We start from the raw sequence: 12,868 nt of genomic DNA, 5'->3' as shown, positions 1-12,868 counted from the left end.
AGCTAAATCCAAGTTATAGCCAAACAATCTAATAACAAGAAATTTGTATATGTTTCATTAATCAGTTTAACCTAAAAAAGAAATTAATTTCTTTTAAAGAAAGCAGTTCTGATTAACATTTAAAAATTATTTATTATACCCTCATAGCCTTGACAACCAAAACTCAAATTTAAAATACAACAGTTTTATACAATGCTCATTTTTTAATTTGGGATGATAATATGAAATACTAGATTGTATATATATTTAAATTGCCAAATAAGGTATATGTAAGTTATTTATATAAATTTTATTATTAAAACAACATTTGTTTACTGATATTAATATAAAAACTAATATGCATGGTGGGCATTTTATATTGATAATGACATATGTTGACAACCCTGCTCACAAAGTGCACACGTTTTCATCTGTTTTTTCTGCGACTCCCGTTCAACTGCAAGTGAGTAATGAACTCCGGCCATTTCATCACTTAACTCACGATTGAACCAGCCAGATTTACACCTGCGACCACCTATAAAAATGCCCGAGGCTGAACAGCAGAACGATGCCAGTGCACCGGCCGGAGCAGGAGGTGATCCTCCGAAGACTGCCAAGCAGTTGGAGAAGGAGCGCCTAAAGGCGGAAAAGCTGGCCAAGCTGCAGGCAAAGCTGGACAAGAAGGCAGCGGCTGCTCCAGCAGCGGGTGAAAAGAAGGAGAAGCCAGAGGTAAGTCACCAAAATACACTAGTACCAGTAATTGGGCTCTCGAATCGAGGTTATGTGGCCAAGTGAAAGGCGGTAATTGCAACCTATTGTTACAAGAGAAACCTAATGGTTTTTGTACTTTCCCAACCCATTGTAGAAGCGCACCAAGGAGGTGAAAGAGGCTGCCGTCTACACGGCAAAAACAGCGCCCGGGGAGAAGAAGGACCTTAGTGGACCGCTGCCTGATGCCTACAGTCCACGATACGTGGAGGCCCAGTGGTACAGCTGGTGGGAGAAGGAGGGCTTCTTCACGCCCGAGTACGGAGTGAGTTCATTTTGTTTCTACCTATGAACTTAATAACTAATCCTGATTGATCCCTCAGCGCGAGTCGATTGATGCCCCCAACCCGAATGGCAAGTTTGTGATGATTATTCCCCCGCCAAATGTGACGGGATCCCTGCATTTGGGTCACGCCCTGACCAACTCTATTGAGGACGCAATCACGCGGTACCACCGCATGAAGGGACGCACCACCCTGTGGGTGCCTGGCTGTGATCACGCTGGCATCGCCACCCAGGTTGTGGTGGAGAAGCTGCTGTGGCGAGACGAGAAGCTCTCGCGGCACGATCTTGGCCGAGAGAAGTTTATCGAGCGCATCTGGGACTGGCGTCGTGAGAAGGGCGGCCGCATCTACGATCAGCTCAAGAGTCTGGGCTCCTCCTACGATTGGTCGCGAGTGGCCTTTACCATGGATCCTAAACTCTGCCGCGCTGTGACCGAAGCATTTGTCCGCCTGCACGAGGAGGGCAGCATCTACCGCAGCTCCCGGCTGGTCAACTGGTCTTGCACTCTGCGCTCGGCCATTTCGGACATTGAAGTGGACAAGGTGGAGATCCCCGGTCGCACATTCCTCTCAATTCCCGGCTACGATGACAAGGTGGAGTTCGGTGTGCTGATCAAGTTCGCATACAAAGTTGAGGGTAGTGATGAGGAGATCGTTGTGGCCACCACCCGTATCGAGACGATGCTGGGCGACACAGCTGTGGCCGTGCATCCCCAAGATGAGCGCTACAAGCATCTGCACGGCAAGTTCGTCGTCCATCCGTTCTCCACGCGACGCCTGCCGATCGTGTGTGACGAGTTCGTGGACATGGCTTTTGGTACGGGAGCCGTGAAGATTACCCCGGCCCACGATCCTAACGATTATGAGGTTGGCAAGCGCTGTAACCTGCCCTTCATCACGATCTTCAACGACGATGGCTTCATAATCGGCGACTACGGCGAGTTCACGGGAATGAAACGATTCGATTGCCGCAAGAAGATTTTGGAGAAGCTGAAGGCGCTGAATCTTTACCGCGAGACTCTGAACAATCCGATGGTGGTGCCCATTTGCAGTCGCTCCAAGGACGTTGTGGAACCGCTAATCAAGCCTCAGTGGTATGTAAGCTGCTCGGACATGGCCGCCTCCGCCACAGAAGCTGTTCGCTCAGGTGAACTGAAGATAATACCGGAGCACCACACAAAGACGTGGTACCACTGGATGGATGGTATTCGTGATTGGTGCGTGTCGAGGCAGTTGTGGTGGGGCCACCGGATTCCCGCTTACCATGTCAGCTTCAGCGACCCTTCAATTCAAACCGGATCGGTGAGTGAATCTATTTTGAGTCTTAGTTTTATCTGGGGTAATATATAATATAATGTTTGACTTGACAGTCTGCACATGGAAAAGTGGTGCGTAAAAAGACGTAACTACAATCAATTCTTTAAATTAAACGTTTTTCCCTAAGAGTTACTTAAACATTCTTAATTGTATTCCTCACAGAACGATGACGAGCAATACTGGATTGTGGCACGCACCGAGGAGGAGGCTCTTAGCAAGGCAGCGGAACGATTCGGAGTGGATGCCAGTAAAATTGTACTTAAGCAAGACGAGGATGTCCTGGACACGTGGTTTAGCTCGGGCATCTTTCCCTTTTCCGTGTTTGGCTGGCCAGACAAAACCAAGGACCTGGAGACCTTCTATCCCACATCGCTGCTGGAGACCGGTCATGACATTCTCTTCTTCTGGGTGGCTCGCATGGTATTCTTTGGCCAGAAATTGCTGGGCAAGCTGCCGTTCAAAGAGGTATACCTCCACCCAATGGTCAGGGATGCGCATGGTCGCAAAATGTCCAAGTCTCTGGGCAATGTTATCGATCCGATGGACGTCATTTGCGGCATCACGCTGGAGGGACTCAACGCTCAACTTGTGGGCTCCAACCTGGATCCACGCGAAATCGAAAAAGCGAAGGCTGGACAAAAGCAGGACTACCCGCAGGGTATTCCAGAGTGCGGATCTGATGCCCTCCGATTCGCCCTGTGTGCCTACATCACGCAGGCGCGCGACATCAACCTGGACATTAACCGCGTCCAAGGATATCGCTTCTTCTGCAACAAACTCTGGAACGCCACCAAGTTTGCCCTGCTGTACTTCACCGGCTCCGAGAAGTTTGACACGGAACTCAATGCGTCGGAAGTGATCAACCAGATGGACGCCTGGATATTGTCGCGATTGGCTTCTGCCATCGAGGCATGCAACAATGGTTTCGAGACGTATGACTTTGCTGCCGCCACCAGCGCTTGCTACGCATTCTGGCTGTACGACTTGTGCGACGTTTATCTGGAGTGTTTGAAGCCGGTCTTCCAAAGCGGAACTGAGGAGCAGCAGGCCGCCGCTAGGCGCACACTTTACGTTTGCCTGGACTTTGGCCTGCGTCTGCTTTCTCCGTTTATGCCTTTCATCACGGAGGAACTCTACCAGCGGCTGCCGAGGGCCAAACCCGCGCCCAGCATTTGCGTGGCCAGCTATCCCAGTAAGATGTTAACCTAAATCCAAACGCAAGAATCCGTAATAATACTATATTTTTTTCTAGGCAATATCTCCTGGCGTAGCACGAAAATAGAGGCAGACGTGGAGTTTGTACAAAAGGCTGCACGCATCATTCGCTCCGCTCGATCCGACTACAATCTGCCCAACAAGGTCAAGACCGAGGTGTATATTGTGTGCACGGACGCGGCGCCACGTGAAATACTCAAACGCTACGCCAGCGATCTGGCCACCATATCCTATTGCTCCAAGGTGGAGTTCGACAGCCCAGCACCGCCCGGTTGCGCCATCCTCACAGTGACCGGCCAATGCGAGGTGCATCTGCTGCTCAAGGGACTCGTGGAGGCCGACAAAGAGATCGCCAAGCTGCAGAAGAAGAGCGACCAACTGGTGCAGACGGTGGGCAAGCTGACTCAGGCCATCCAGGCCGCCGACTATGCCACCAAGGTTCCCGCCGAGGTGCAGGAGGCCAACGAGACGAAGCTCACCGAGTCGCGGGCAGAGATCGAGCGCATTGCTGCCGCCATCGAGACACTGAAACTGATGTGAACAGGGAAATGGTAGCCGCCAGTCGGTGACACTAGTAATTGATATTCGAGCACGCTTGCCTCGCTGGCTGCTGGGCTTAATGCTTAAGAAAAAATATACATACACATGCGCTTCACTCGCAAAAAACAATTAATGCATTTTGAACAGATTAGATCGATCAATCAATGATTTTTTGTTTATTTATTACGTCCCACACTTTAAATTTTGCCGGTATAAATAAATAGAAAATAATATACGCTAAAAGATTTTGGTTCTTTAACTTCCGAACTACCAGGTTAATCGGGTGGCATGATCTGTTTTGCGCTTGGACATCTTGATGTAACCCAGAAACTGCAACTCGGCTACGGCGCGAGTGAAGCGGGCTCTAAATTGAGAAGGGGAAAACGTACAGAATAAGCAGCCATATCAGTGGGGAATCAGTTTAAGTACTCACTGAATCTGAGGATCGATTTGCTCCTGGTTTGTTTCCTCGTTGTCGCAGCCACTCACCACAGATCGGAAGGCCTGCAGCCAATCGAAGAGGTTTATCATGCGGCCGCACTCCAGATGCAGCTTGTACACCACGGAGAGATCGGGCAGGGTGTTTACGAGTTGTGTCTGATCTTGGAGTTCGCAGCACTTGCACTGCAAGTAAAAGTGCGGGTTGTTCAAAGCTGTATGTAGAGCAGCTCGGGGAGCTCCTATTATGTTTCGGCGCACTGTCCCAATGTCGCTGAAAACGAACAGCTCGTGGATTGGCGGTGCGTCCTGCAACGGGCGGAGATGCTCCTGGACAATGTGCGTCTCGATCAACTGAAGAGTTTTCTGCAAAGCTCGTGCAAACTGCGTGGTGGGAGTATTTAGTTGTTGTCGGTTCTTGTCCTCTTTGCTGCGCTGCAATAGCTGCTCCTTGAGCTCCTGACGCGAAGCCACCTGACTAAGATTATCCACTGCCTGTCGGCCTTCGTTGGGCGATGTTGTTGTCACGGCCGTCATGGTAGCTGTGATCACATCGTTTACTGATCGGCGAATAGCTTCCAACTGAGGCCTAAGCACAGCTGTGCAGGCTTCGCCAAGTTCCAGGGGAGCAATCTCGTTGACCAGGAATTGCTCCGTTCTCTCGAGACAGCGGTTAACCTTAGAAACGAACTCATCCTTGGAGAGAAAACTAAGCATCTGATGGCACTCCTTGTACTCCGGCATCGTGATGAGCGACTTGTTTAGACAGTTCACATACAACTCACGACGTAGTTTTCCTAGTGGACATCGTGGCAGATCCCCAACCAGTTCCGTGAGAAACTCCAGGGAGCTGCGAAAGAGCAGGAAGTGGAGAAGGCAGTCGCGCAACAACTGCGGCAGCTTTTTCTTAAGATATTCGTCGTCGGTAAGCACAGCTATAATCCGTTTGCAGTCGTTGATCTGCTCAACGTACGGCCTAAAAGAGGGCAGTCTTCGAATGGTTTCCATGTCATCGTGTGTCAACTGCTTAATGCGTCCCAAAGCTTTGCTGTAGTCCGCACAAAGTGCAAACGCATTTCCAGCGAAGAAATGCTCCATCAGGCAGTACTTGAAGCCCTGAATAAATCCGTGGATGGAGAAATCGTAATACAGGAAAATGTGGGTCAGGAACTTGAAGGTCTTTCCCGAAAGGTGGAATGCGTACTTGGGCGACAGCAGAACTTTGTCCAGCACCTAGGATATTTAACTCGGTTATTAAATAAATTTTATTACGCTTTTTAAAACAGATTTTAAAGTCGTTAAAAAATATATAAGTTAAATATTTATTATATTATTTATATTATATTATCGTTACTATCTTACCTCGTTTAGACCCATCGGGGCGGCTTGCGTTTGGAAAACCCTCAAACGAATCTTGCTGCTGACGTGGTAGGGCAGAGTACCATGCACTGCAGTCATGGCCGTGGCGACACCGAGAACCAAAACGAATGGCAGTGAACAGCAGTGCGCGCTAAGGATTAGGATAAGATCCTGCAGCACGTTGGCGCTGAAGCACTCAAAGTCCGGCAGGATGACGACCAACTGGCGCCGCTTTTGCTCTGAGTCAAAGTTGTTGGCGTACCAGGACTTAAGCTGCTTCATGGTGCACTGCGAGCGACGCAGTCGCTTGCGATCGCGGTCGGCCACATCCTCCTCCTCGTCCTCAATGTCCTCTGCCTCGGCATCACCTTCGACCAAACCGAAGACCAAGGACTCCACTGCGGCTTTGAGAGAGGCACAATCTCGCGACTGAAGCACGCAGACTTTTGCAGCCCGCAGAACGTGTAGCCGTTGGGTAAATGTTGTAAACTGGCTGAGGTGATCCGGCTGATTGATGCCCGTCAGCAGAGCGGCGGTGGGCAGGACCTCATCCTGTGTCGTCCGCTGTCCCTGGGCCACTACAAAGTCTACCAGCTGTTCCAGAGTGCGGGCATAACTTCGCTGTTGTAGGTCGGTAATGTGAGTGTTCACCTGGTTCCAGGCATTGCGATATTCCACGTAGAACGGTTGCTGGACCACTTCCTTTCCCAATAGGCTACTTGATCCCAGAGCAGGACGCTTCCTTTTGCTAGACGCCTTTTTGCCGGCTCGTGTAGCACCGTTTTTATAAACAAAACAACCCTTAAATGAAGAAAACCAAAAAAACATAAGCCAATGTTCCTGTAAATAGTAACCAAACCACTCACCTTAGACACGGAAATTGTGGGATCCATCGCTGGGTTTCTACTGACTGCACTTAGTTTTTGTGGAGTACTGGGATTGCTGGTTGCGCTTACTTATTTGTTTAGGTCAGCTTTGCTGTGTGCCAATTTAGGTTTCTTCACCGGTGGGAACGCGAAATAAAATCAGCTGGCAGCTGCAAGGTGTTTGGCGCCAACTGGTAACAGTGTTAAGTAACGGCCTAGAAATCAGTGGTGTATTCTGCAAAGGCGGCAATTTTTAAAAAGGTCAACTCAGCGATAAGAGGTTTTTATCACGTTTTACATGTGAAACATTTTGAATTTGATTTTAAAATTGCTTAAACACTTAACTTACCCTCAGTGGTCGTGTAATTGGTGGAATACGACCAATCAGACGACGAAGAACTATTCCTCGTTGTGTCTTTAAACAGCACCAAATTTACCGATTGTTCGTCGTCACAAGGGTCCGACCATTTTGGACCCATTTGGAACGAGAAGAGGTAAAGCAGTAAGAAGTCTAAAAACAGAATAATCGCAGCCAGAAAGTAGTCATTTGTGCGCATCTCGGCAAACCTTCCCCCATTAATAATTTGAGCGTGGTACATGACGAACTGTAAAGAAGAATGATCTCAGATCTCTGGATTTATTGAAAGCGCTTATACCAACCATCAAGATGCTGATTACAATAAAAGCACGCGCGATTAGAAAGGAATATGGCACATTAGCTACGATGTAAAGCATCACGAAGTAAATAGCTCCAATAATTGACACAACAGCCAGTACAAAAAGCACCACCACATCCAAGGTTAGATCAAGCTTTAAATATCATAAATAAGATAATATTAAATTCAGAAAAAAATCAAAGAGCTTTTTTTAATTTTTAGAATTTCGTTGACTACTTACCGGTAAACAAAAACCGCAGATAATAAAGATGGCCAAAACTATGGTCCAAATCAAAAAGCTAAACATGAATTGAAACCGATAGTGGCGAACAATCAGTGGTGCCATACCCAGCACAATACATTCAAACTAAAATCAAAAAGTTTTTAAAATTTAAAAAAATAAAATGTTTTTTTTCTTACAATTAATACCGCAAACAGCCAGTTTACAATTTTATTAAAACGTAATGTCTCAAAGAAAATAAACACAACCAAAAGTACAAGACCAATCACAAAAAAAATGCAGCTTACCCAGTAGTAAGTTGTAAAAAACGCGTTGATACCGTCTCTAAAAATTAGAAATGGGTTAGTATAATGCGAATGAAAGGAACTCAAAAACGTACACAATGTGGAAAAGAACCCATTGCAACAGCGCTACGATTAAAAATAATGCGGTCAAAAGGTATGAGATTAGTGCAAATTTCCTTCTCTTTTTTTTATAGTATTCACTTTTTTCCGAAATGTCTGTCATTGTTAACTGTTTGGAGTGTATTTTTGGAATGATTATCACAGGAATGTTAAAAAAAGAAAAGAGTAGCTTGTTGTTTTTGTTTTTTAAACGGATAAATATCAAATATTACTAATAACGGACATAGGAAAATGCAGTCTTTCATAGGTTTTGAATTTAACGGTCTAAAAAATCACCTCAATATGCTTATCGATACTCAATTATTGGACAGTTAGAAGTCCCATCGCTATTTGTTGACCATCTCTAAGTGTGTTTTTCAACTGGTGGCTAAGAAGTTTTGTTTAGAAGTTTCATAATTTAATAGAAGATCAGTTTAACATGAAGGTAGCTAAATGAAACACACCGTTAAATGGTCCTCTTATAGTCTACTTTTCTTTCTTAATTTTTAAGGATCACCAACAAACAGCGGCGGATAATGAAACGGATAAAGGGGATCCCGCTGAGGACGACGCTAACGCCGCACAATCTACCAAACAACTTAAAGCTCTGGAAAAATTCATGGATCTAAATGATCAGCAATTGTCAGAAAAGAAGTCAACAGGCTCAGCAAGGCCAGTCAAAAAGGCGACTCCTATGGAATTGGACATCTATGACGATTTGGACGAGTTAAAACCAAGTGATTCAACAGGCAAGAAAGATACGTCCCTTAATTTGGACATCTACAATGATTTGGACGAGGTTAAGGAAAAAGATTTACCAAAGTCGGAAAAAAGGGATATATCTCTCGATTTTGCCATGTACGACGATTTAACTGAGATAAAATCAAAAGAACCATTAAAGCTAGACGAAAAGTCTAAAACTTTGGAGTTGGACATTTACGACGATTTGGATGATTTTCAGGAGGCCGAGGATCAAGTAAGTCATGCAAAGGGACCACTTTTTTCAGTGTACTTTCACAATTATACTATCTTGCAGAAAACTAAAGAGCTGCAGGAATGGGAAGCTAAATACGAAAGGGCGCAGGCCGAAATCCAGGAACTTAAGACTGAAAACAAGGCGCTAGGAAAGAAGATTAAAGTCATGGAGGTGAATCTTCAAAATCTGCTGGACACCGCAAAGGCGGAGGTGAAGAGAAAGGAAGCCCTGATTGCCCAGCTGCGAAATGAGTTAGTAAGCAAACGTTGACTTCCCGACGTCCCGACTAAAAACCATTTCTTTCTACAGAAAGGACGACTTGTGTTTCAGACGAAAGCGAGGACGTGCGGTAGAGGAATCAGAAGAAAAACTCCAGGAAAGTAAACGCCCAAAAGAATCGCTGTCAAGAACGGTTGCCAAGAATGACGCGGAAAAGGATAAAAATCCATTTAAGACGTTCCCAAAAGATCACGATGTCAAAAAGGCGCCCGCAAAAGAAGACACCAAGAAATCGGACAGCCGAAGAAGCAAGTCTCCTAAGACCAACGAACGAAGATCCAGCACGCACTCTCGTCGCCCAGAGAGCCGCAACAAGTCCAAAGATCGGCACCGCAGCCGCAGTCGGAGTCCAAAACACACAGCAAGGCGGGATCAGCAGCAGAGCAGGGAGAATAGTTCCAGGCAGAACAGAAAGCGAAGCCGTACTCCGTCGCCCAGGTCAGTGAGATAAGAGGACATCGATTATCTTTGTTGATAGCAACATCTGACTTTTGTTGCAGAAATCATTCTTCAAAAGAAAAATCCCAAGCCAAGACGACCATGCATGGCAATAAAAAAAATGAACTGCATGCTGATGAGATGACCCAAATGGAAACTGAATTGGCGCTGTCAAGGAAAGTCGTGCCCAAGTTAACCGGCAGTAATACTTCAGAAATCAAAAAGAATTACTCATGCGAACCAAAAGAACAATGCAAAGAAATTGCTCAAAACACAAATGGATTCTTCTCTGAAGTCTGCAAACCAACACATGAAAATATTCCGGGGTTAGACTTTACTTCAAAACCAGTAGCTGCGGAATCTGTCAATTTCACCATAAAGGAAACAAAGCCTGTGAAAAAACATGATAATAATCGATCAAAAAATGGCAAACAAGATAAATCAAAGGATTCAATTCAAGGCTTGGATCTGGAAGGTCCTAAAGATGGGGAAAAGAGAAAAGAAAGCTCAGGAAAACATTCCAAAACTAAAGTGCTGCAGTTGGACCATCTGGAACGCCATGAAAAGCAAGCAAAAAACCCAAACACCAAATTGGATAAAGAATCGAATAATACTCATGAAGATTTTGACAATCCTGCGGCAACAAACGAAGGGATTATCGATCAGGCAGAACCAACTAAAACTAGTCATGAGTACAATGATAATTCAAAAACGTCTTCAGGAAAACCCAATTGCTCACCGACTGAAAATCATTCGGAACTTAAGAGCGATGTTGAATCAGAGGTCGGAGTCCGAATAATAGAGGATATTCGATTGCCAAAGATAGCAGATATCGACCATATTGCTCTTAAGGTCGACCAACAATGTAGGGATCAAATGACAATCGCGAATTGCGCAACAAATGAACCGAGCTGCGGTTTAGTTGACAAAATAGAGCAAGACCTTGTTCCTTCTTTGGAGGAGTCAAATGAACCAACTCCCACCAGCTCTTCGGACGATGCTCCCTTGAAATCTGCCACTGTTTTATACGCCAAGCCCGACTCGACGAAGTTGGACCACAACGATGAAAACGACGAGATTGTTCTGGAAGCGGCTATGGACTTGCTAACGAACGAGCAGGATGCTCCAATTGTAGCGGCTCCTACCTATCCAAATTTGAGTATCGAAGAAGATGCCATTGAGATGGCATTGGAACAACTGCATCAGCAGTCACCAGACGAAACTGTGGTGACCTCAACATCAAATAGAGCTTCGCAGGCGCAAAGCCTAAAGGCGATCCTAAGCCAATCTCCCACTCAGCGCAGTCCGTCAAAGTCCAAGGTGAAATCTGCGAAGACATCACCCTTGGTGTCCCCAATAAAGACGGCGACTGAGAAAACACCGCTTAAAAAGCGGAAAATTAACCTGGAGAGTCCGACTGAACCATCGCCCGTTGTCCGACTGGATTTCTCGGCGGTGAGCCAGGATGTCACCATTGACGAAACGTTGCAAAGCAGCTTGGGTGAAGATCCCTCAACGGTGACAAAGCGTTGTTCTTTAGGCCATACTGACTACCAGTACGAGCAAGTAAACGACGAGGTCATATTGCGAGTAAAACGGCGCTGTCGACGCCGACGACCGACGCCAATGGAAATACAAACGGGCGACAAACCTATATAAATAAATAAGTCGTTTATAAACGTTTGAATTTAGAATTTATTTTGGTTACACTGCAAGTATGAACAATTTGAACTACACTATACTATTGAAAGCAAAATTTGGATACTATTTAGTTTGCGGAACTTGATTCACCGAGCATCTTGAACCATGAGTAGGCGACGAACCAGAAGAATATCGCAGCTCCTGTTCAAAATATATTATTACTTTTGAGTTATCAGTTGAGTGCAGTAAATAAATCTTACCTAAGCCACTTAGGATAAGCAGCAATGTTAGATATACGGGGCCAAGTTCAACGCAAACATAAACAAGGAGTATTGAGTCATAAACAAAGCGAATTATGCCAATTATTAGGTACGGAATAATAAGATTTTTAAATTGCTGAAAGACAGTGAGGTATACATTTAATCGGTTGAGTGGCGGTCACTTACCATCCAAACAGAAATCATGACGAAAACACAGGCTACTAAGTGGACAAAGTGGATAATAAGGGTGCCAATCCAAAGAAAGTAGTTCGGACCAACATCAAAGCTTATCATATCATCGTCTATATCATCATCTTTCACTGAATACGCCAAATCTAAGATATTTTGGGTAAGTATTTTCCAGATATGGTTTTAATACCTACACTTAGTTTCCAGAACAACGGCAGCCGTCATCATCATGTCTATGATAGCAACAATAAGAGCTCCCCATTTTAGATCACAGCAGCAGCACTTCCTAAAAGTCGACAACATTTATTCTTATTCAGCTTAACGAGTCAAACTGTCAACGAATCTTTGATCAAAATTTTGTCGTGACAGGACATTTTAATGACAGATTTATATACGACGGTTTGATATGGAAATTACTTTGGATTGTGCATCGTTGATTCATTGATGTATTCTTTCTTAATTTTGAGAGATAGAGAACTCTTCCATTTTATCTGCAATTAATTTCGAGCGTATTACTTGAGTGGGGTTTTACCACCCAGCTTTTTGAACCACGAGTGAATGATAATCCAGAAGTAGACAGCGAAAGCTATGGATTGAAATCGATATTTGGTATAATATAAGTCTATATATAACAGGACAGAACTTAACAGCAACTATTATTTTACTATGAACTCCGCTTTACCCTCTCAAAAACTTACCAATTCCAACTAAAATAAGACACAAGCTCCATACAGCTGGGGCTTCTATACATAAGTATATAAAAAATATCAGGTCAAATATAATTCTAATAATGCCTGTTATTAGGTACATCACAACCAGTTGTTTTTTTTCCTAAAAAAACGTTGATATGCACCAAAATACTCATCGATTATGATCTGAAAGGTGCTGCCACTTACCACACAAACGGAAATGATGACCAGAATGCAGGCAACGACGTGGACGAGGTGGACAATTAGGGCGACAAAGTAAACAAAATAGTTGGCATGGTAGTTTCTTGAGTCATAGGAACGTATGTCCAAGTAATGTTCTTCTGCAGCCC

The 12,868-nt window shown here is 45.0% G+C and overlaps 5 protein-coding genes across 6 annotated transcripts; 2 read left to right on the top strand and 3 right to left on the bottom strand.

Moving 5' to 3' along the window:
* The first annotated feature begins 457 nt into the window (after nucleotides 1–457).
* On the top strand, nucleotides 458–4,346 carry LOC108087821 (valine--tRNA ligase). Its single transcript, XM_017185390.2, has 5 exons — nucleotides 458–708; nucleotides 845–1,012; nucleotides 1,071–2,333; nucleotides 2,511–3,540; nucleotides 3,601–4,346. The coding sequence occupies exons 1-5, from the start codon at nucleotides 523–525 to the stop codon at nucleotides 4,101–4,103; spliced, it is 3,150 nt and encodes a 1,049-aa protein (XP_017040879.1). The 5' UTR covers nucleotides 458–522; the 3' UTR covers nucleotides 4,104–4,346.
* On the bottom strand, nucleotides 4,252–6,968 carry LOC108087822 (origin recognition complex subunit 3). The gene is made up of 4 exons (XM_017185391.2): nucleotides 6,767–6,968; nucleotides 5,904–6,701; nucleotides 4,537–5,774; nucleotides 4,252–4,467 (listed from the first exon to the last, which is right to left on the bottom strand). Exons 1-4 carry the CDS (start codon nucleotides 6,791–6,793, stop codon nucleotides 4,371–4,373), a joined length of 2,160 nt encoding a protein of 719 aa, XP_017040880.1. The 5' UTR covers nucleotides 6,794–6,968; the 3' UTR covers nucleotides 4,252–4,370.
* On the bottom strand, nucleotides 6,884–8,177 carry LOC108087823. 2 transcript variants are annotated; one of them, XM_017185392.2, is made up of 6 exons: nucleotides 8,043–8,177; nucleotides 7,843–7,987; nucleotides 7,664–7,789; nucleotides 7,427–7,576; nucleotides 7,116–7,371; nucleotides 6,884–7,001 (listed from the first exon to the last, which is right to left on the bottom strand). In XM_017185392.2, the coding sequence occupies exons 1-6, from the start codon at nucleotides 8,168–8,170 to the stop codon at nucleotides 6,982–6,984; spliced, it is 825 nt and encodes a 274-aa protein (XP_017040881.1). In that variant the 5' UTR covers nucleotides 8,171–8,177; the 3' UTR covers nucleotides 6,884–6,981. The 2 variants fall into 2 exon arrangements, with proteins under 2 accessions (XP_017040881.1, XP_017040882.1); XM_017185393.2 differs by having other exon boundaries at nucleotides 7,951–7,987.
* A 222-nt stretch (nucleotides 8,178–8,399) lies between these two features.
* LOC108087776 (muscle M-line assembly protein unc-89) lies at nucleotides 8,400–11,422 on the top strand. The gene is made up of 5 exons (XM_017185304.1): nucleotides 8,400–8,491; nucleotides 8,558–9,022; nucleotides 9,083–9,273; nucleotides 9,332–9,739; nucleotides 9,802–11,422. Exons 1-5 carry the CDS (start codon nucleotides 8,486–8,488, stop codon nucleotides 11,396–11,398), a joined length of 2,667 nt encoding a protein of 888 aa, XP_017040793.1. The 5' UTR covers nucleotides 8,400–8,485; the 3' UTR covers nucleotides 11,399–11,422.
* On the bottom strand, nucleotides 11,417–12,253 carry LOC108087787. Its single transcript, XM_017185320.1, has 4 exons — nucleotides 12,024–12,253; nucleotides 11,827–11,975; nucleotides 11,641–11,776; nucleotides 11,417–11,581 (listed from the first exon to the last, which is right to left on the bottom strand). Exons 1-4 carry the CDS (start codon nucleotides 12,130–12,132, stop codon nucleotides 11,508–11,510), a joined length of 468 nt encoding a protein of 155 aa, XP_017040809.1. The 5' UTR covers nucleotides 12,133–12,253; the 3' UTR covers nucleotides 11,417–11,507.
* Nucleotides 12,254–12,868: the final 615 nt, after the last annotated feature.

Source organism: Drosophila ficusphila, unplaced genomic scaffold (genome assembly GCF_018152265.1).
Source record: "Drosophila ficusphila isolate 14025-0441.05 unplaced genomic scaffold, ASM1815226v1 contig_414, whole genome shotgun sequence".
NCBI classification, from domain to species: Eukaryota; Metazoa; Arthropoda; class Insecta; order Diptera; family Drosophilidae; genus Drosophila; species Drosophila ficusphila.
The sequence above is the reverse complement of the archived record's forward strand: the minus strand, read 5'-3'. Positions and strand labels throughout refer to the sequence as shown.